This window comes from Ctenopharyngodon idella, chromosome 24, assembly GCF_019924925.1.
Source record: "Ctenopharyngodon idella isolate HZGC_01 chromosome 24, HZGC01, whole genome shotgun sequence".
Lineage (NCBI taxonomy): Eukaryota > Metazoa > Chordata > Actinopteri > Cypriniformes > Xenocyprididae > Ctenopharyngodon > Ctenopharyngodon idella.
In genome coordinates, this window is record NC_067243.1 from 9373642 (window position 1) to 9397141 (window position 23500).

Here is a 23500-nt window from a genome sequence, read left to right on the forward strand (position 1 = left end):
TCTTTAATTGCAAAAAAGCACTATAAACTATACACCAAATGTTTGTATTACTACATTGTATCAGTAGTCCTGAAGGTGGTTGTTTACTGTGTCTGTTTTTAATTTTATTGTGTAATTCAGTATATGTGAGAAGGGAAACTGGATCTGTGAGAGTATTCCCGGTCCTGGCCTGTGCGCAGTAGAGGAAGGATCTCACTTTACCACCTACGACGGGAAAGAATTCACTTTCCATGGAGAGTGCAGCTATGTGCTCTCAAAAGTAAGCATGTTTTGTACGCACTCACTAACTTCACCTTCTGTAACTGCTAAGACATCTACATTTGGAATTTAGAATTATTTTGTTTGTATTCATTCATGTCATGACATTTTTATTTACGAACAATATGTGAAATTCTTATTAATAAACAATACACTCTATAAAACTCTATTTATGTTTTTGTAGGACTGTGAAGAGACAAAGTTCATCATATTGCTTCAGATATATCCTTGTGGTACTCTTATTGGCACCTGTTTGAAATCTATAGAAGTGCTATTTCACAATGACAAGAACAATGTGAGTACATTCCCTCTTTTCTTCCTGCTTGTAAGTTTCTACAGTCAACACATTACTCAATGTGTCCAATATGTCTTTTTTCATTAGCGTCTGGTGATTAACTATGACGGCAAAGTACAACACAATGCAAAGGTTTTACTTCCTTACATGGCAGGTGAGAGAGAGAAGCTCTGTATTTCTTTTGTTTTAAAACCTGCTGAAACTTAAGGAATGATTGTTTGTGAAGCATTTTTCAAACTCTTTGTCTCTTTCTCCCAGCTGACTTCACGGTGTTCAAGCCATCATCGTTTCACATCATGCTTCAGACCTCCTTTGGGCTGCAGGTGCAGGTACAGCTGGTGCCTCTTATGCAGGTGTACATCACTGTGGACCGAAGCTTCCAGGGCAAGACTTGTGGTGAGAAATTAAAAAAAAACAACATATGAAGTTTAGCGTCTGAATTAAAGGGATAGTTTACACAAAATGAAAATTATCCCATCATTTCACCCTCAAGCCATCCTTAGGCCGTGTGTCCACCAAAGCGTTTTTAGCCAGCTGAAAACGCTAGGCGCTCTGCTTAAAACGCTTATCTGTGAGCGCTTGAGAGCGCTTCAGCTGTGCAGCGTTTTTTTTCAGTTGAGACGCTTTGTTGCTATGATACGAAATATCCGCGGCACTGTTACTTGTAACTGATTTTGCAGGTAATTTGTTTCAGACTAGAAATGTCGACACAATGTGGAATACTCGCTATGTATGTTCGGAGACCAGCAATATTAAATTCTCATCCATTTTGTTCCGTTCTCTGCTTTTTGATGACGTTGCACAGCAAGAATGTTGTGACAGTTGGCCGATGTTGTATTTGTCCCGCCCCTCCTTCACTCTGATTGGACGGCTGGCTAAAAAGTGACAGGGATGAGCGCAGCGTTTTACTCAAAGTTGAACATTCTTCAACTCGAGGCGACCGGTAAAAAACGCCGAGCTCTCAGCGCTTGAGCGTGAAAAAGACACTCGGCGCCTCGTTGCGCTCCTGGCGTTTAAAAAACGTGCCGTTCCCATTGAAAACAATTGAATAAGTACGCTAGGAAAAAATGCTTTGGTGACCGGGGGCGTGTTTTGAACACCCCCATATTTAAATATCCATATTTAAGACTTTATAAAGTAAAATAACTACCTTCCGGCACTTTATAAAGTTTTTTAAATTTGGATATTTTTCTTACAAAAACCCATCGCTTTGCTTCAGAAGGCCTTTATTAACCCCTTGAAGTTGTATGGATTATATTTATGATGGATGGATGCTCCCCATTTCCCGCATTTCCTCCTGCACTTTCTCCAGGATATGTTAAGAGACCACCGGCGTATACACTCCAGAATGGTTAAAAACTCCTGTGTGAATGGTTAAAAACGCATTCCACGTCTGGCTTATAAATGTCCATAAATAAGTTTTGAATGTCCAGGAGCGACTGACGGTCATAAAACGAACAAACAAGAGAGCAGCAGACGGCAAGCCAAACACACAGGCACCATCCTACCTTCCTTAAGCCGAGTTCAGACTGCACGATTTTAGCCGTGATTTTGGCTCGCCGACAGGTTTTGAGAAATCGCCGACAAATGCCCGAAATCACAGGCAAATCGGTGCTCGTTCACACGAGTGACAATCACGCAGTGTGAATGAGCAAAGACGTGATCTGAGAGAATCGACGACGAGTCGCCGACACCCGTGAGATATTTGGCATGCTAAATATCTGGACCTGTTGGCGATTCAAACTCCTGCTGTGTGAAAAGTGTTCTGACTGAAAACTACATCGACGATGACTGATAGCCAATAAGAGAGCAAGATACAGAGCAGCGAAGAGTTCGGAGAGGAGTTATAGACCACAATATCAGCAAGCATGGCTTCGTTTCAGAAAAACGTTTCATATTCTTTTTTTCTTTTTCTTGTTTTCGCTGCAAATCAGCGCACAGGCAATTCGTATTGCAAGCTTCTTGCGGGCTACCATTTTTAATAATAATCGCAGTCTCAAAACGTAGTTTGCGTGCGAGACAGAGTTGTTGGCGATTCTTCCTATAGTGAAGTCATGCAGTGTGAAACTTTCTGTCGCCGATCCATCGTGCAGTGTGAACACAGCAGCGACTGAATGCTGGCCAAGATAGTCATGCAGTGTGAAAAGAACAGTGACCCGACTACTTTGAAAACCGTGCAGTCTGAACTCGGCTTTACCTTCCCAAGGCAAAGATGGAGAGCCAGTGAGACCGGACGACACCGATGGTCCTGGAGGCTGAGGCAGAGCCACAGTTACCCCTTTTCCACCAAGGCAGTTTGAGTGCTGGTTCGGAGCCAGAGCCTAGTTTCAAATCAGTTCTTTGTCTTTCGAACCAGGAAAAGTGGAGCTGACAAAATCCTCTTTACTAGTAGGCGGAGCTGTAGACCGGAATACCAGAAGCAATTCCACACCATAGAGTTTAGCCAGAGGAGAAGCCGAGGGGCTGATGGAACTGGCTGTTATTGGAAGAGGAGGTGGGAGAGGGAGGCTGGGTGTGAAATCTGGAGACACCGGAGACTTGGAGCTGGGTGGAACCAGCGGGGGCACAGGAGACTTGGCTCCTAGTCTATGGATGGTTGCAGTTTTTAACAGCAGAGTATGAACAGAGCCCATAGTTTTTTTAATTAAGTAATTAAATAAACACACATACATATAGCTAACATAGCCTATATGCATGTGTGCATTAACTCCTCGGTGATGCTGTTCACTGTCAATAATTCACCTTGACAACAATCCCTTAAGTAATGTTCGTTATTCGTTCTAATGTGTCGGGAATGTTCTTAAAACACTAATCAAAGTAATATCATACCTTCTCTTCTCTTCTTTTTAAAAAACGTCAAAAGATGCGCTTAAACCGTTCTTTTGAACAAGCGCAAAAAATGACGAAAGCTTGCTCGAATCAGAGCTCTGGCGTGACTGTGCGCAGCGCGGTACAATACAATAAGTTCTGATTGGTCAGTCGCTGTTATTTATAGTTAGTTAATTATCATACAGAGAATTTTAAAATTTTGTTTACATGATAAGTTTTACATAATACATAGCATTGTGTTGGGATGGTAAGGGGGGGTGTGGGGTTGGCTTTATAGAGGGGATGCTTTTTGTCATTTTTTTCAACAAGGGGGATGCCATCCCCCCTCAAATCGATGTTACTGCTGTTACTATATTCATAACTATCGAAGCTTGACTTCAGTTACTCATTCATGCAGATGGTAAAAGCTGCACCTGTATGATTTTATATGAACAGGGCAGTTTGAAAATCAAACCTGATGTCCAATGATATCATGTGCATGTGACCCTATATGTTCCTCTTTTTTTGTGGTGTTAATTTCTTTGTGCAGGTCTCTGTGGAAATTTTAACAAAGTGCTGTCTGATGACCTGAAGACCCCTCAGGGCCTGGTGGAGGGTACAGCGGCTTCCTTTGTAAATGCCTGGAAGGCCCAGTCCAACTGCCCTGACCATGAAGAGAGGGTGGAAGACCCCTGTTCCTACAGCAGCGAGATCGGTGAGAGACTTTTTTTTGCACAGAAGGCAGACTATTTACAATATCTACTTTTTGTATTGTGTTAAACCTACACAGAAAATGTTTGCATGTACAGTTTTGCTTGTAACACCATATTTTATGATGCCTTTAGAGCACTTTGCTGAGCACTGGTGTTCCATGATGAAGGACAAGGAGAGTCTCTTTGCCAAATGTCACGCCAGTGTCAATCCAGACAGCTACTACAAAGTATGACCTGGAACAGGAAACCTTGAGAACTGTACAATTTTCAAAAATTGTAATGAATGTTACCCAACCTCCCACAATAAGCAGTGACACAACATGTTTATGTGCTTTCAGAGATGCAAATACTCTAGTTGTACCTGTAAGAGGAGTGAGGACTGTCTGTGTGCTGTGTTCTCCTCATACGCCCGGGCCTGTGCGACTAAAGGAATATTTCTTCAAGGCTGGAGAGGAATTGTGTGCGGTAAGCAGATGTTTTAGTAGACAGATAGATGTGAATCATTTAAGCTGAAAGATTTTTTTGATTTAGGTGTGACTAAACCATGAATGTAGTGAACAGTAGTGAACACCAAGAATGATAACGATAATAATATAGTTTAAAAACTGTTCTAAATAAAAAAAAATTAAAAATAGCACACACAGAGGAACAATATCATTAGAATCACTTTCAGGACAATTTTATTCCAGCTGATGAACGAAAAAACATTGACAGCCAATTTAAATCCATCCTGCTTTAAAGGGGACCTATTATGCCCCTTTTCACAAGATGTAATATAAGTCTCTGGTGTCCCCAGAATGTGTCTGTGAAGTTTCAATTTAAAATACCCCACAGATCATTAATTATACCATGTTGTAATGCCTATTTTTGAGTTGAAGCAAAAACATGCTATTCTTCATCATCAACGTTTACTATTTGCATGTGTTTTAAAGCTGTATAAGTTTAAATTTCTGATAAATTGTTTTCTGAGCTAATCTAATAGGGCAGACTCTGTTGCCAGTCATGGGCGGGGCTTGTTCCAATGTGACATCAAATTGGACTACATTCCTGGCTCATTTTGAGACAGTTTCAGATTTATGGGGAGAATAACAAATGGAGTAGATGGATTTTTACCACAACAGGGTGGTTGTATACACACACTGCAGACACATAATTATATTCAAAAACAATATAAAAGAGAATTTTGCATAATAGGTCCCCTTTGAAGAGCTTGAGCATTTAAACTGGCAGATGATAAAACTGCCACTAGTATACAGAACACTCAAAAATGAAAATTCTATCATTTACTCACCCTCCAATCGTCCACTCCCACCAAAGTCTTTTAGGTTAGATGATTTGAGGTTGTCATTTTGAAAGAGCTCAGCTCTTTTCATTTTATAGAGTACGGGTCTGCACAACATGCACTTTTACAACACCTTCCTTTCAAACTTATCCCCACAGAGAAGTATACAGAGAACTGCCCGGCCTCGCAGAATTACTCCTATCAGCTGCAGAGCTGCCAGCGTACCTGTCTTTCTCTCGCCTCTGAGCGCCAAAGCTGCAGCGTTGACTTTGTGCCCGTTGATGGATGCGCATGTCCAGATGGATTCTACCAGGATAAGAAAGGACTGTGTGTTCCTATTGAAAAATGTCCATGTGACTACAAAGGAGAGACAGTCCAACCTGGCTCGTCTATCAACATTAATAATGAACACTGGTAAGAGAATGATACTATTACTTATGCAGTAGTTATAAAGAATTAAAAGTCTTGAAATGTACACTTTCTAATCTGTAAATTTAAAACCTAAGGCAATCTGATACTTTCTCTCCAGTATTTGCCTGAATGGAACATTGCACTGTCAGTCTTGGAAAACCCAAATTCTGGGTAAGAATAAATACATTTAGATACCTCTCTTTTACACCCTGAACATTAAACAGGTTAAAGGGCAAGTGTTGTCGATTAAGCTTAACTTGTATTGAACCTAAAATATACTTTAAATGAGTTTGCTGTTGATGTACATGGCATGGCCATGACATCCATAATTATGGTTACACAGAATGGAATATCCTATCAGATGCACAGTGAAAGTAACTTTTTTTTTTTTTAGATAACCAACGATAGTAGGCTATTAACAGTTGTAAAATTGCTCAAAACCACAGTAAGGTTCTGTTTCTTAGGTCTCCAACCGTGGTTTACAATATAAAACTCATTACCCATGAGTCTTTATTTTCGGTATCTGATTGTCTTTTGCAGAGTGTCCTACTCCAAAGGTTTTCTTCAACTGCAGTACAGCAGGCCCAGATGAACATGGATTGGCGTGTGCACAGACTTGTATGCAAAAGGAAGTTGATTGTGTGAGTCTAGTTTCCAATCTCTCTTGTCTTCTCAAAGTGTATCCCTTCATCCTGCTAATGCCATTTTCAAGGGTGGAACAGCTTTTCACGTGAACTAGCACCCCTCCCCCCAACTATAAAGTGCTCACATACACAAATACTTAAGAAATGACACTAAATTATTAATAAAAAATAAACCTTACTTACCTATTTACCTAAGTTTACTCTTCTCCTCGTGGTCACATCGAATTGTTTAATGTGTGTGCAAAGCAATATTAAATATGTTCTGAGTTTGTCACATCAAAGAAAAATGTGTCACTAACCACCCAGCCATATCTGAATGATAAAAACCAGCAAGTAAATAAAAGGTTATCAAAATCTTCTTGAAAAAAAATGAGCAGTATTCTGCTCTCAAATGCTGGGGGCGTGTCTGCTGTTGGCGCTGAAACCGCACCCACTTGCGGGAAAGCTTACATTAATTGGTGGGCACATACTGCCGACGATGGCAACAGATGTCGGCAGGATGGGAAGATGAAGTTACTCTGAAACTGTAGTTTGACAAGCTACAAGCTACTCGTAAGTTAAAGTAGTTAAGTTACATTCAAGCTACCCTTCTGAAAAAGCAGTTAGCTACACTACAAGTTACTATCAAAAAGTAGCCAGGTACATTGAAGCAACTTTTTTTTAATGTCACAAATAGGCCTAACTGAATAATTGTTAATGGAGAACGTTATAAGTAAAATATTTAGGGTTTAAAACAACATAATGCAATGCAATTATGATTTCAAGTAGGGAAAATTCAGGTTGATTGGGACACTTTTTTTCAGAACAGTGGCGTTTTAATGGCAAAAACTATTTCAATCATTTGATTTTGTAAACTATCCAATACACACAATACTCAAATATAGCCTATATCTCAAACTGTCTGTCAAAACTGCTATCAAAATTGACTTCATCCACACAAGCCAGCAAATCGCACTACATTAAGTGCTGTTCTCGACAGTACGTGGGCAAATCAGGTAACGCTCTCAAAAACGCCCCTCTGTTTATGGCCTCGCCCATAAATCATTAATGTCCTGCTGAGACCTGTACTTGGGCTTGCTTTGATACTGAAAGAATGAATGACTCTATGATTCAGTCATAAAGACAGTGACTTACCGCCACCTATTGGTGGTTTTAATGTAATATCTAAAAGTATCACTTTGTTTTTATCATCATTGTATTTATTGAATGTTTTTTTTTTATTTATTTAAAGCATTATTTATTTTATAAAGGTATTTATAAAGGTAAAAAAAAAGCACTGGAAAAATCGATTTAAGAAGGCAAATTTGTCCCTTAATGTAAAAAGGTGTAACAGCACTATGCACTATGTGGAAAAGAGAGGGTACGCAGAAGGATGTTAAATCCCTCAGGGGGTACGACACTCACAAAGTTTGAGAACCACTGAAAAGAGATATGTAGAACTGCACAAGTGCTACTGCTAAGAGTATGTTAATACAGCCCGTTACCTTGGTTCAAATTTTTCATAAGCTTAAAAGAATTGGTCTAAAGATAAAAATTATAATGACTATTTTGTCTAAAGACTACATATAAAATAGCTATCAAAATTAATGTTGGTAACTGTAGTTTGACTAAAAGTAATGACTAAAACTTGACAAAAATGCAATGAGTTTTCGTTTGACTAAAACTAGACAAAAATATGAAAGACAAAAATGGCAAAAATGTGACTAAGACTAAAGAGCATTTTCATCCGAAGATAAAGACTAAGACTAAATAAAAAATGGCTGCTAAAATTAACACTGCTGTATACAGTAGTTCTTATAAGTCCTCTGGGAAGTATGAAAAAAAATAGTAGTTGCTGATTAGCTAAAAGTGAACTACCTCATTCAGCTGAGTGCTATTAATAATTTAACTTTTCAACTAATTTAACTTAATAGTTCATTAATCAGAGTTTCTTGTTAGTTACTGGAATGTTAATAGTGCATTTACTCATTTGTTCCACATAGTTATTCATTAATGACGGAACAGTATTCTAAAGTGTTACCCTCTTTGGTTTTTCTCTTTTTCTCCCTTTTCACACCCACAGTTCTCACAGGAATGTGAATCTGGATGCCAGTGTCCTACAGGTCTACTGGATGATGGCGAAGGAGGATGTGTTAAAAATCATGAATGTCCGTGTCCTCACGATGGAGAGCTTCATAAACCAGGGAAAAACATAACTGTAGATTGCAATACGTGGTGCGTAACCAACAGCCTTTTGCATAGCTTTTTGTAAAGTTACATTTAATACTAGGACCACACAGAATCTACATTTACAAAAAAATTCCTGAAGTCTGTTATTCACAAAATTCTACATTTTCCTCTCCTTTTTATTAGCGTATATTTGTTTTTCCTTGTTATAATTGCGGCCGCATGCCTTGGCATTGCTGTAACTCAGTCAGTAGATGCTAGCAGGTCATGGGTTCGATCACCAGTATGATGTAATATTTATACCTAAATTTAAATGTAGCTTGCTTTGGATAAAAGCATAACAATCATCTACCAAATGCATGTAATCCTGAATGAAGACATAAACTAGTTAGCTTTTTAGAACCTAAAACATTGTGGAAACACATAGATTAAAGTCCACTTGATATATTACTCTGTTTACAGCACTTGTCAAGGGGGTACATGGAACTGTACAGAAAAGAAGTGTCCAGGCGTCTGCACAATATACGGAAGTGGACATTATAAAACTTTCGACCAGCAAAGATTTGGCTTCAGGGGAGACTGCAGTTATATAGCTGCTCAGGTACCAGACAAGTACTTTTATTGTTTTATTATCTGTGCATCTTTATTGTAGCCGTGTGACTCACGGCCTGCTATCATTAGTGAAACTTCTGCATAAAGTTTTTTAATTACTAATAACCACTTTATTCAGGAAGCAGGTGGCGTAATGTATGTTTTTGTATTGCTGTCATTTAGTAACATCCTCTTGTTTTCAAGGACAAATGTGGAAATAAGACAGGAAATTTCCATGTAATCACTGAAAATATTCCTTGTGGAACAACAGGGACAACATGCGCAAAGGCTGTTGTCCTCATTTTGGGGGTAAGATTAGGTCTCTGTGATATTTAGCAGAACCATCTTGAATAACATGCAAAATCCAATACAACGCATTCAGTGTTAAAATAAAGGATAAACATTGAACTGTCTTGAAGTAAAGAATAAATAAACATTGAACTGTTTTGAACTGAATGACATTATTGCCTTCGGTACAGTTGCTTATATAGCTGAATAGAACTTGTTTCATAATGAATTAATTTTACACATTCACTGAACTAAACTGAATCAGCATTGGACTGAATTGAGCTGAATAATGACACTATTATTTTCCTACAGCTGCTTTACAGCAGAATTTGAATTTGTCTCATATTTGATGATGTTTGCATCATTAATTATGTTACTTTCCTGTTTGTTGCTGTGAAGCTGCTTTGAAACACTTTATATTGTATTAGGCACTATAAAGATGTGACTTGATGTGTTTAGTATATAAAACAGCATCCTCAATTTCATTCTGATTTTTTTTTTTTATTTCTCTTGCATACTTAAAGAAAACTGTGCTAGAGCTTTCTGATAGGACTGTAAAAGTCTCTAATACTACTAGTGGACCACAGATCAACTATATAGAGAGAACAATTGGGATGTACCTTGTTATTGATACTGACATTGGACTGACGGTTTTGTGGGACCGCAAAACCACCGTCCGCATCATTCTGCACCCTCAGCACATGGTGAGTGATCCAGAATAATCCAGAATTCATTCCACTGATACATTCTGCTTAAACGACTGTAATAATGTTCTGTTTGCAGTTGTTTTAACAGAGAAGACATTGATTTTGATAACTCCAGAGATAAGCTTACTGCTCAGTTTTAGTAGAGTGATCTTTGTTTTTACAGGGAAATGTATGTGGCCTATGTGGAAATTTCAATGGGAATGGGAAAGATGACTTCACCACTCAAGGCAGTTTGCAAACCACAGATCTAATGGAGTTTGTCGATAGCTGGAAAGTGTCAAGCAGATGCCCTGATTCTGCACCAGACTTTGATCCATGCTTTGAGACCCCCCATCGTGTGGCTTGGGCAAGAAAAGAATGTATCATCATAATGGAAGATAAGTTCAGAAATTGCTCTAAAAAGGTACAGTTTGAAAGCCTTTTGAGTCAATAAATGAAGTTCCCTGTAATGTTGTAAACAAGAATCCACCATAACACATGGAAATGCATGTTCCCATAGGTGGATCCAGAGCCATATTATGAGAATTGTGTGAAGGATTCGTGTGCATGTGACACAGGTGGAGATTGTGAGTGCCTCTGTACAGCTGTGGCAGCTTACGCTCAAGCCTGCAATGATGCGGGTGTTTATGTTGATTGGAGAACACCTGAGTTCTGCCGTAAGCATCTTTCATTCTATTGCATATTTTAAGGGGCTGTTCACACAGAACATGTTTTTTCCACTCCAATGCTCTACTTTTCCGTTGTTTTTCTATGTAAACGTGCTAGACGGACGTGTATGACCATTGCGCTCACGTCTTGCTTCGTTTGTAGCATCTCACACGACATGGCATTCTAAATTAAAATCAGTTCAACTTTTAAAAAACAAATCTCAATAATTTGCATTTTTTCCCCATTCCACTGCCCGCGTCTCGTGTCTTTCAAAGCAAAAATGTGTTTTGTGTGAACTAAGTCTGTAAATTTTGAATATGATTTTCTTGCAGAATCTGATTTTTCAGCCATCTTGCTTTCACAGAGAAAATTTATTCAGAATTTATTGTCTGATCAACATTTTCTTTACTGCAGATGTATTGCATTTAATTTTCTGTGAGTACATGTTCATACTTATGTCCATTTTCCCTGTCAGCTGTGTACTGTGACTACTACAATGAACCAGGAGAATGCACATGGCACTACAGTCCATTTACACCTGGGTACGAAACCTGTTCCAACAAAACTTTACCCAACGTGGAAGGTAAGTTTTTGAAGATTGAGTATACATAGTGCAGACCAGATGTTTCTTGGCCTTATATATAATGCTAAACATTAATGTTTGCCAGGTTCTGGACACTGAAAAAGGCTCCTAGCCACAATGTCTGTCTTATTTTATTCTCTGTTGTGAACTAATAAAAATCTTATCATGTACAGTTTTTTAGAGAGCAGAACATTTTTTGCTAAGTTTAAAAGCCATGGTTGATGGGCCACTAAGAAATGTTTATGAACCTACAAATACCTCATTTGTGTGTAACATTTGAAGAATTTGTTTTGTGCAGGATGTTTTCCAAAATGTCCAAAGGACAATCCTATTTTTGATGAGGAAAAAAAGATATGTGTGACGCAGTGTGGTCCTCCTCCTCCTCCTCCTCCTCCTCCTCCTCCTCCTCCATCTACAACTAGTACAACTCCTGGCACACCACCTACTTCAACATTGACAACCACCTCCACTACTCCAATTACACCTCCGCCATCTGTTTCAACAGAAGTGCCATCTACAACTAGTACAACTCCTGGCACACCAACTCCTTCAACATTGACAACCACCTCCACTACTTCAATTACGCCTCTGCCAACTGTTTCAACAGAAGTGCCATCTACAACTAGTACAACTCCCCGCACACCACCTACTTCAACACTGACAACCACCTCCACTACTCCAATTACACCTCAGCCAACTGTTTCAACAGAAGTGCCATCTACAACTAGTACAACTCCTGGCACACCAACTCCTTCAACATTGACAACCACCTCCACTACTCCAATTACACCTCCGCCAACTGTTTCAACAGAAGTGCCATCTACAACTAGTACAACTCCTGGCACACCAACTCCTTCAACATTGACAACCACCTCCACTACTCCAATTACACCTCCGCCAACTGTTTCAACAGAAGTGCCATCTACAACTAGTACAACTCCTGGCACACCACCTACTTCAACATTGACAACCACCTCCACTACTCCAATTACACCTCCGCCAACTGTTTCAACAGAAGTGCCATCTACAACTAGTACAACTCCTGGCACACCAACTCCTTCAACATTGACAACCACCTCCACTACTCCAATTACACCTCCGCCAACTGTTTCAACAGAAGTGCCATCTACAACTAGTACAACTCCTGGCACACCACCTACTTCAACATTGACAACCACCTCCACTACTCCAATTACACCTCCGCCATCTGTTTCAACAGAAGTGCCATCTACAACTAGTACAACTCCTGGCACACCAACTCCTTCAACATTGACAACCACCTCCACTACTCCAATTACACCTCCGCCAACTGTTTCAACAGAAGTGCCATCTACAACTAGTACAACTCCTGGCACACCACCTACTTCAACATTGACAACCACCTCCACTACTCCAATTACACCTCCGCCAACTGTTTCAACAGAAGTGCCATCTACAACTAGTACAACTCCCGGCACACCAACTCCTTCAACATTGACAACCACCTCCACTACTTCAATTACACCTCCGCCATCTGTTTCAACAGAAGTGCCATCTACAACTAGTACAACTCCTGGCACACCACCTACTTCAACACTGACAACCACCTCCACTACTCCAATTACACCTCAGCCAACTGTTTCAACAGAAGTGCCATCTACAACTAGTACAACTCCCGGCACACCAACTCCTTCAACATTGACAACCACCTCCACTACTCCAATTACACCTCTGCCAACTGTTTCAACAGAAGTGCCATCTACAACTAGTACAACTCCTGGCACACCAACTCCTTCAACATTGACAACCACCTCCACTACTCCAATTACACCTCCGCCAACTGTTTCAACAGAAGTGCCATCTACAACTAGTACAACTCCTGGCACACCACCTACTTCAACATTGACAACCACCTCCACTACTCCAATTACACCTCCGCCAACTGTTTCAACAGAAGTGCCATCTACAACTAGTACAACTCCTGGCACACCACCTACTTCAACATTGACAACCACCTCCACTACTCCAATTACACCTCCGCCAACTGTTTCAACAGAAGTGCCATCTACAACTAGTACAACTCCTGGCACACCACCTACTTCAACATTGACAACCACCTCCACTACTCCAATTACACCTCCGCCATCTGTTTCAACAGAAGTGCCATCTACAACTAGTACAACTCCTGGCACACCAACTCCTTCAACATTGACAACCACCTCCACTACTCCAATTACACCTCCGCCAACTGTTTCAACAGAAGTGCCATCTACAACTAGTACAACTCCTGGCACACCACCTACTTCAACATTGACAACCACCTCCACTACTCCAATTACACCTCCGCCATCTGTTTCAACAGAAGTGCCATCTACAACTAGTACAACTCCTGGCACACCACCTACTTCAACATCGACAACCACCTCCACTACTCCAATTACACCTCCGCCAACTGTTTCAACAGAAGTGCCATCTACAACTAGTACAACTCCCGGCACACCACCTACTTCAACATTGACAACCACCTCCACTACTCCAATTACACCTCCGCCAACTGTTTCAACAGAAGTGCCATCTACAACTAGTACAACTCCTGGCACACCACCTACTTCAACATTGACAACCACCTCCACTACTCCAATTACACCTCCGCCATCTGTTTCAACAGAAGTGCCATCTACAACTAGTACAACTCCTGGCACACCAACTCCTTCAACATTGACAACCACCTCCACTACTCCAATTACACCTCCGCCAACTGTTTCAACAGAAGTGCCATCTACAACTAGTACAACTCCTGGCACACCACCTACTTCAACATTGACAACCACCTCCACTACTCCAATTACACCTCCGCCATCTGTTTCAACAGAAGTGCCATCTACAACTAGTACAACTCCTGGCACACCACCTACTTCAACATCGACAACCACCTCCACTACTCCAATTACACCTCCGCCAACTGTTTCAACAGAAGTGCCATCTACAACTAGTACAACTCCTGGCACACCAACTCCTTCAACATTGACAACCACCTCCACTACTCCAATTACACCTCCGCCAACTGTTTCAACAGAAGTGCCATCTACAACTAGTACAACTCCTGGCACACCACCTACTTCAACATTGACAACCACCTCCACTACTCCAATTACACCTCCGCCATCTGTTTCAACAGAAGTGCCATCTACAACTAGTACAACTCCTGGCACACCACCTACTTCAACATCGACAACCACCTCCACTACTCCAATTACACCTCCGCCAACTGTTTCAACAGAAGTGCCATCTACAACTAGTACAACTCCCGGCACACCAACTCCTTTAACATTGACAACCACCTCCACTACTTCAATTACACCTCCGCCAACTGTTTCAACAGAAGTGCCATCTACAACTAGTACAACTCCTGGCACACCACCTACTTCAACACTGACAACCACCTCCACTACTCCAATTACTCCTCCGCCAACTGTTTCAACAGAAGTGCCATCTACAACTAGTACAACTCCTGGCACACCAACTCCTTCAACATTGACAACCACCTCCATTACTCCAATTACACCTCCGCCAACTGTTTCAACAGAAGTGCCATCTACAACTAGTACAACTCCTAGCACACCACCTACTTCAACATTGACAACCACCTCCACTACTCCAATTACACCTCCGCCAACTGTTTCAACAGAAGTGCCATCTACAACTAGTACAACTCCTGGCACACCAACTCCTTCAACATTGACAACCACCTCCACTACTCCAATTACACCTCCGCCAACTGTTTCAACAGAAGTGCCATCTACAACTAGTACAACTCCTGGCACACCACCTACTTCAACATTGACAACCACCTCCACTACTCCAATTACACCTCCGCCAACTGTTTCAACAGAAGTGCCATCTACAACTAGTACAACTCCTGGCACACCAACTCCTTCAACATTGACAACCACCTCCACTACTCCAATTACACCTCCGCCAACTGTTTCAACAGAAGTGCCATCTACAACTAGTACAACTCCTGGCACACCAACTCCTTCAACATTGACAACCACCTCCACTACTCCAATTACACCTCCGCCAACTGTTTCAACAGAAGTGCCATCTACAACTAGTACAACTCCTGGCACACCACCTACTTCAACATTGACAACCACCTCCACTACTCCAATTACACCTCCGCCAACTGTTTCAACAGAAGTGCCATCTACAACTAGTACAACTCCTGGCACACCACCTACTTCAACATTGACAACCACCTCCACTACTCCAATTACACCTCCGCCATCTGTTTCAACAGAAGTGCCATCTACAACTAGTACAACTCCCGGCACACCACCTACTTCAACACTGACAACCACCTCCACTACTCCAATTACACCTCAGCCAACTGTTTCAACAGAAGTGCCATCTACAACTAGTACAACTCCTGGCACACCACCTACTTCAACATTGACAACCACCTCCACTACTTCAATTACACCTCCGCCAACTGTTTCAACAGAAGTGCCATCTACAACTAGTACAACTCCTGGCACACCAACTCCTTCAACATTGACAACCACCTCCACTACTCCAATTACACCTCCGCCAACTGTTTCAACAGAAGTGCCATCTACAACTAGTACAACTCCTGGCACACCACCTACTTCAACATTGACAACCACCTCCACTACTCCAATTACACCTCCGCCATCTGTTTCAACAGAAGTGCCATCTACAACTAGTACAACTCCTGGCACACCAACTCCTTCAACATTGACAACCACCTCCACTACTCCAATTACACCTCCGCCAACTGTTTCAACAGAAGTGCCATCTACAACTAGTACAACTCCTGGCACACCAACTCCTTCAACATTGACAACCACCTCCACTACTCCAATTACACCTCCGCCAACTGTTTCAACAGAAGTGCCATCTACAACTAGTTCAACTCCTGGCACACCACCTACTTCAACATTGACAACCACCTCCACTACTCCAATTACACCTCCGCCAACTGTTTCAACAGAAGTGCCATCTACAACTAGTACAACTCCTGGCACACCAACTCCTTCAACATTGACAACCACCTCCACTACTCCAATTACACCTCCGCCAACTGTTTCAACAGAAGTGCCATCTACAACTAGTACAACTCCTGGCACACCACCTACTTCAACATTGACAACCACCTCCACTACTCCAATTACACCTCCGCCAACTGTTTCAACAGAAGTGCCATCTACAACTAGTACAACTCCTGGCACACCACCTACTTCAACATTGACAACCACCTCCACTACTCCAATTACACCTCCGCCAACTGTTTCAACAGAAGTGCCATCTACAACTAGTACAACTCCTGGCACACCACCTACTTCAACATTGACAACCACCTCCACTACTCCAATTACACCTCCGCCATCTGTTTCAACAGAAGTGCCATCTACAACTAGTACAACTCCTGGCACACCACCTACTTCAACATCGACAACCACCTCCACTACTCCAATTACACCTCCGCCAACTGTTTCAACAGAAGTGCCATCTACAACTAGTACAACTCCCGGCACACCACCTACTTCAACACTGACAACCACCTCCACTACTCCAATTACACCTCAGCCAACTGTTTCAACAGAAGTGCCATCTACAACTAGTACAACTCCTGGCACACCACCTACTTCAACACTGACAACCACCTCCACTACTCCAATTACTCCTCCGCCAACTGTTTCAACAGAAGTGCCATCTACAACTAGTACAACTCCTGGCACACCAACTCCTTCAACATTGACAACCACCTCCATTACTCCAATTACACCTCCGCCAACTGTTTCAACAGAAGTGCCATCTACAACTAGTACAACTCCTGGCACACCACCTACTTCAACATTGACAACCACCTCCACTACTCCAATTACACCTCCGCCAACTGTTTCAACAGAAGTGCCATCTACAACTAGTACAACTCCTGGCACACCAACTCCTTCAACATTGACAACCACCTCCACTACTCCAATTACACCTCCGCCAACTGTTTCAACAGAAGTGCCATCTACAACTAGTACAACTCCTGGCACACCACCTACTTCAACATTGACAACCACCTCCACTACTCCAATTACACCTCCGCCAACTGTTTCAACAGAAGTGCCATCTACAACTAGTACAACTCCTGGCACACCAACTCCTTCAACATTGACAACCACCTCCACTACTCCAATTACACCTCCGCCAACTGTTTCAACAGAAGTGCCATCTACAACTAGTACAACTCCTGGCACACCAACTCCTTCAACATTGACAACCACCTCCACTACTCCAATTACACCTCCGCCAACTGTTTCAACAGAAGTGCCATCTACAACTAGTACAACTCCTGGCACACCACCTACTTCAACATTGACAACCACCTCCACTACTCCAATTACACCTCCGCCAACTGTTTCAACAGAAGTGCCATCTACAACTAGTACAACTCCTGGCACACCACCTACTTCAACATTGACAACCACCTCCACTACTCCAGTTACACCTCCGCCATCTGTTTCAACAGAAGTGCCATCTACAACTAGTACAACTCCTGGCACACCACCTACTTCAACATTGACAACCACCTCCACTACTCCAATTACACCTCCGCCAACTGTTTCAACAGAAGTGCCATCTACAACTAGTACAACTCCTGGCACACCACCTACTTCAACATTGACAACCACCTCCACTACTCCAATTACACCTCCGCCATCTGTTTCAACAGAAGTGCCATCTACAACTAGTACAACTCCTGGCACACCACCTACTTCAACACTGACAACCACCTCCACTACTCCAATTACACCTCAGCCAACTGTTTCAACAGAAGTGCCATCTACAACTAGTACAACTCCTGGCACACCACCTACTTCAACATTGACAACCACCTCCACTACTCCAATTACACCTCCGCCAACTGTTTCAACAGAAGTGCCATCTACAACTAGTACAACTCCTGGCACACCAACTCCTTCAACATTGACAACCACCTCCACTACTCCAATTACACCTCCGCCAACTGTTTCAACAGAAGTGCCATCTACAACTAGTACAACTCCTGGCACACCACCTACTTCAACATTGACAACCACCTCCACTACTCCAATTACACCTCCGCCAACTGTTTCAACAGAAGTGCCATCTACAACTAGTACAACTCCTGGCACACCAACTCCTTCAACATTGACAACCACCTCCACTACTCCAATTACACCTCCGCCAACTGTTTCAACAGAAGTGCCATCTACAACTAGTACAACTCCTGGCACACCAACTCCTTCAACATTGACAACCACCTCCACTACTCCAATTACACCTCCGCCAACTGTTTCAACAGAAGTGCCATCTACAACTAGTTCAACTCCTGGCACACCACCTACTTCAACATTGACAACCACCTCCACTACTCCAATTACACCTCCGCCAACTGTTTCAACAGAAGTGCCATCTACAACTAGTACAACTCCTGGCACACCAACTCCTTCAACATTGACAACCACCTCCACTACTCCAATTACACCTCCGCCAACTGTTTCAACAGAAGTGCCATCTACAACTAGTACAACTCCTGGCACACCACCTACTTCAACATTGACAACCACCTCCACTACTCCAATTACACCTCCGCCAACTGTTTCAACAGAAGTGCCATCTACAACTAGTACAACTCCTGGCACACCACCTACTTCAACATTGACAACCACCTCCACTACTCCAATTACACCTCCGCCAACTGTTTCAACAGAAGTGCCATCTACAACTAGTACAACTCCTGGCACACCACCTACTTCAACATCGACAACCACCTCCACTACTCCAATTACACCTCCGCCAACTGTTTCAACAGAAGTGCCATCTACAACTAGTACAACTCCCGGCACACCACCTACTTCAACACTGACAACCACCTCCACTACTCCAATTACACCTCAGCCAACTGTTTCAACAGAAGTGCCATCTACAACTAGTACAACTCCTGGCACACCAACTCCTTCAACATTGACAACCACCTCCACTACTCCAATTACACCTCCGCCAACTGTTTCAACAGAAGTGCCATCTACAACTAGTACAACTCCCGGCACACCACCTACTTCAACACTGACAACCACCTCCACTACTCCAATTACACCTCAGCCAACTGTTTCAACAGAAGTGCCATCTACAACTAGTACAACTCCTGGCACACCAACTCCTTCAACATTGACAACCACCTCCACTACTCCAATTACACCTCCGCCAACTGTTTCAACAGAAGTGCCATCTACAACTAGTACAACTCCTGGCACACCAACTCCTTCAACATTGACAACCACCTCCACTACTCCAATTACACCTCCGCCAACTGTTTCAACAGAAGTGCCATCTACAACTAGTACAACTCCTGGCACACCACCTACTTCAACATTGACAACCACCTCCACTACTCCAATTACACCTCCGCCAACTGTTTCAACAGAAGTGCCATCTACAACTAGTACAACTCCTGGCACACCACCTACTTCAACATTGACAACCACCTCCACTACTCCAGTTACACCTCCGCCATCTGTTTCAACAGAAGTGCCATCTACAACTAGTACAACTCCTGGCACACCACCTACTTCAACATTGACAACCACCTCCACTACTCCAATTACACCTCCGCCAACTGTTTCAACAGAAGTGCCATCTACAACTAGTACAACTCCTGGCACACCACCTACTTCAACATTGACAACCACCTCCACTACTCCAATTACACCTCCGCCATCTGTTTCAACAGAAGTGCCATCTACAACTAGTACAACTCCTGGCACACCACCTACTTCAACACTGACAACCACCTCCACTACTCCAATTACACCTCAGCCAACTGTTTCAACAGAAGTGCCATCTACAACTAGTACAACTCCTGGCACACCACCTACTTCAACATTGACAACCACCTCCACTACTCCAATTACACCTCCGCCAACTGTTTCAACAGAAGTGCCATCTACAACTAGTACAACTCCTGGCACACCAACTCCTTCAACATTGACAACCACCTCCACTACTCCAATTACACCTCCGCCAACTGTTTCAACAGAAGTGCCATCTACAACTAGTACAACTCCTGGCACACCACCTACTTCAACATTGACAACCACCTCCACTACTCCAATTACACCTCCGCCAACTGTTTCAACAGAAGTGCCATCTACAACTAGTACAACTCCTGGCACACCAACTCCTTCAACATTGACAACCACCTCCACTACTCCAATTACACCTCCGCCAACTGTTTCAACAGAAGTGCCATCTACAACTAGTACAACTCCTGGCACACCAACTCCTTCAACATTGACAACCACCTCCACTACTCCAATTACACCTCCGCCAACTGTTTCAACAGAAGTGCCATCTACAACTAGTTCAACTCCTGGCACACCACCTACTTCAACATTGACAACCACCTCCACTACTCCAATTACACCTCCGCCAACTGTTTCAACAGAAGTGCCATCTACAACTAGTACAACTCCTGGCACACCAACTCCTTCAACATTGACAACCACCTCCACTACTCCAATTACACCTCCGCCAACTGTTTCAACAGAAGTGCCATCTACAACTAGTACAACTCCTGGCACACCACCTACTTCAACATTGACAACCACCTCCACTACTCCAATTACACCTCCGCCAACTGTTTCAACAGAAGTGCCATCTACAACTAGTACAACTCCTGGCACACCACCTACTTCAACATTGACAACCACCTCCACTACTCCAATTACACCTCCGCCAACTGTTTCAACAGAAGTGCCATCTACAACTAGTACAACTCCTGGCACACCACCTACTTCAACATCGACAACCACCTCCACTACTCCAATTACACCTCCGCCAACTGTTTCAACAGAAGTGCCATCTACAACTAGTACAACTCCCGGCACACCACCTACTTCAACACTGACAACCACCTCCACTACTCCAATTACACCTCAGCCAACTGTTTCAACAGAAGTGCCATCTACAACTAGTACAACTCCTGGCACACCACCTACTTCAACATTGACAACCACCTCCACTACTCCAATTACACCTCCGCCAACTGTTTCAACAGAAGTGCCATCTACAACTAGTACAACTCCTGGCACACCAACTCCTTCAACATTGACAACCACCTCCACTACTCCAATTACACCTCCGCCAACTGTTTCAACAGAAGTGCCATCTACAACTAGTACAACTCCTGGCACACCACCTACTTCAACATTGACAACCACCTCCACTACTCCAATTACACCTCCGCCAACTGTTTCAACAGAAGTGCCATCTACAACTAGTACAACTCCTGGCACACCACCTACTTCAACATTGACAACCACCTCCACTACTCCAATTACACCTCCGCCATCTGTTTCAACAGAAGTGCCATCTACAACTAGTACAACTCCTGGCACACCAACTCCTTCAACATTGACAACCACCTCCACTACTCCAATTACACCTCCGCCATCTGTTTCAACAGAAGTGCCATCTACAACTAGTACAACTCCTGGCACACCACCTACTTCAACATTGACAACCACCTCCACTACTCCAATTACACCTCCGCCAACTGTTTCAACAGAAGTGCCATCTACAACTAGTACAACTCCTGGCACACCAACTCCTTCAACATTGACAACCACCTCCACTACTCCAATTACACCTCCGCCAACTGTTTCAACAGAAGTGCCATCTACAACTAGTACAACTCCTGGCACACCACCTACTTCAACATTGACAACCACCTCCACTACTCCAATTACACCTCCGCCAACTGTTTCAACAGAAGTGCCATCTACAACTAGTACAACTCCTGGCACACCACCTACTTCAACATTGACAACCACCTCCACTACTCCAATTACACCTCCGCCAACTGTTTCAACAGAAGTGCCATCTACAACTAGTACAACTCCTGGCACACCACCTACTTCAACATTGACAACCACCTCCACTACTCCAATTACACCTCCGCCATCTGTTTCAACAGAAGTGCCATCTACAACTAGTACAACTCCTGGCACACCACCTACTTCAACATCGACAACCACCTCCACTACTCCAATTACACCTCCGCCAACTGTTTCAACAGAAGTGCCATCTACAACTAGTACAACTCCCGGCACACCACCTACTTCAACACTGACAACCACCTCCACTACTCCAATTACACCTCAGCCAACTGTTTCAACAGAAGTGCCATCTACAACTAGTACAACTCCTGGCACACCACCTACTTCAACATTGACAACCACCTCCACTACTCCAATTACACCTCCGCCAACTGTTTCAACAGAAGTGCCATCTACAACTAGTACAACTCCTGGCACACCAACTCCTTCAACATTGACAACCACCTCCACTACTCCAATTACACCTCCGCCAACTGTTTCAACAGAAGTGCCATCTACAACTAGTACAACTCCTGGCACACCACCTACTTCAACATTGACAACCACCTCCACTACTCCAATTACACCTCCGCCAACTGTTTCAACAGAAGTGCCATCTACAACTAGTACAACTCCTGGCACACCACCTACTTCAACATTGACAACCACCTCCACTACTCCAATTACACCTCCGCCATCTGTTTCAACAGAAGTGCCATCTACAACTAGTACAACTCCTGGCACACCAACTCCTTCAACATTGACAACCACCTCCACTACTCCAATTACACCTCCGCCATCTGTTTCAACAGAAGTGCCATCTACAACTAGTACAACTCCTGGCACACCACCTACTTCAACATCGACAACCACCTCCACTACTCCAATTACACCTCCGCCAACTGTTTCAACAGAAGTGCCATCTACAACTAGTACAACTCCTGGCACACCACCTACTTCAACATTGACAACCACCTCCACTACTCCAATTACACCTCCGCCATCTGTTTCAACAGAAGTGCCATCTACAACTAGTACAACTCCTGGCACACCACCTACTTCAACATCGACAACCACCTCCACTACTCCAATTACACCTCCGCCAACTGTTTCAACAGAAGTGCCATCTACAACTAGTACAACTCCTGGCACACCAACTCCTTCAACATTGACAACCACCTCCACTACTCCAA

The 23500-nt window shown here is 42.9% G+C and overlaps 1 protein-coding gene across 1 annotated transcript; it reads left to right on the forward strand.

The window, feature by feature from the left end:
• Window position 1: 1 nt before the first annotated feature.
• Window positions 2-23049, forward strand: LOC127507719 (mucin-2; the record flags this gene model as incomplete). The annotated part of the gene is made up of 17 exons (XM_051885015.1): window positions 2-553; window positions 641-707; window positions 812-949; window positions 3912-4076; window positions 4207-4301; window positions 4413-4539; window positions 5515-5770; window positions 5886-5938; window positions 6308-6408; window positions 8474-8625; window positions 9040-9178; window positions 9373-9477; window positions 9981-10160; window positions 10327-10566; window positions 10663-10819; window positions 11287-11353; window positions 17244-23049. Coding segments are annotated over exons 2-17 (7788 nt in total), but the record flags the coding sequence as incomplete, so codon positions are not given.
• Between the last annotated feature and the right edge of the window lie 451 nt (window positions 23050-23500).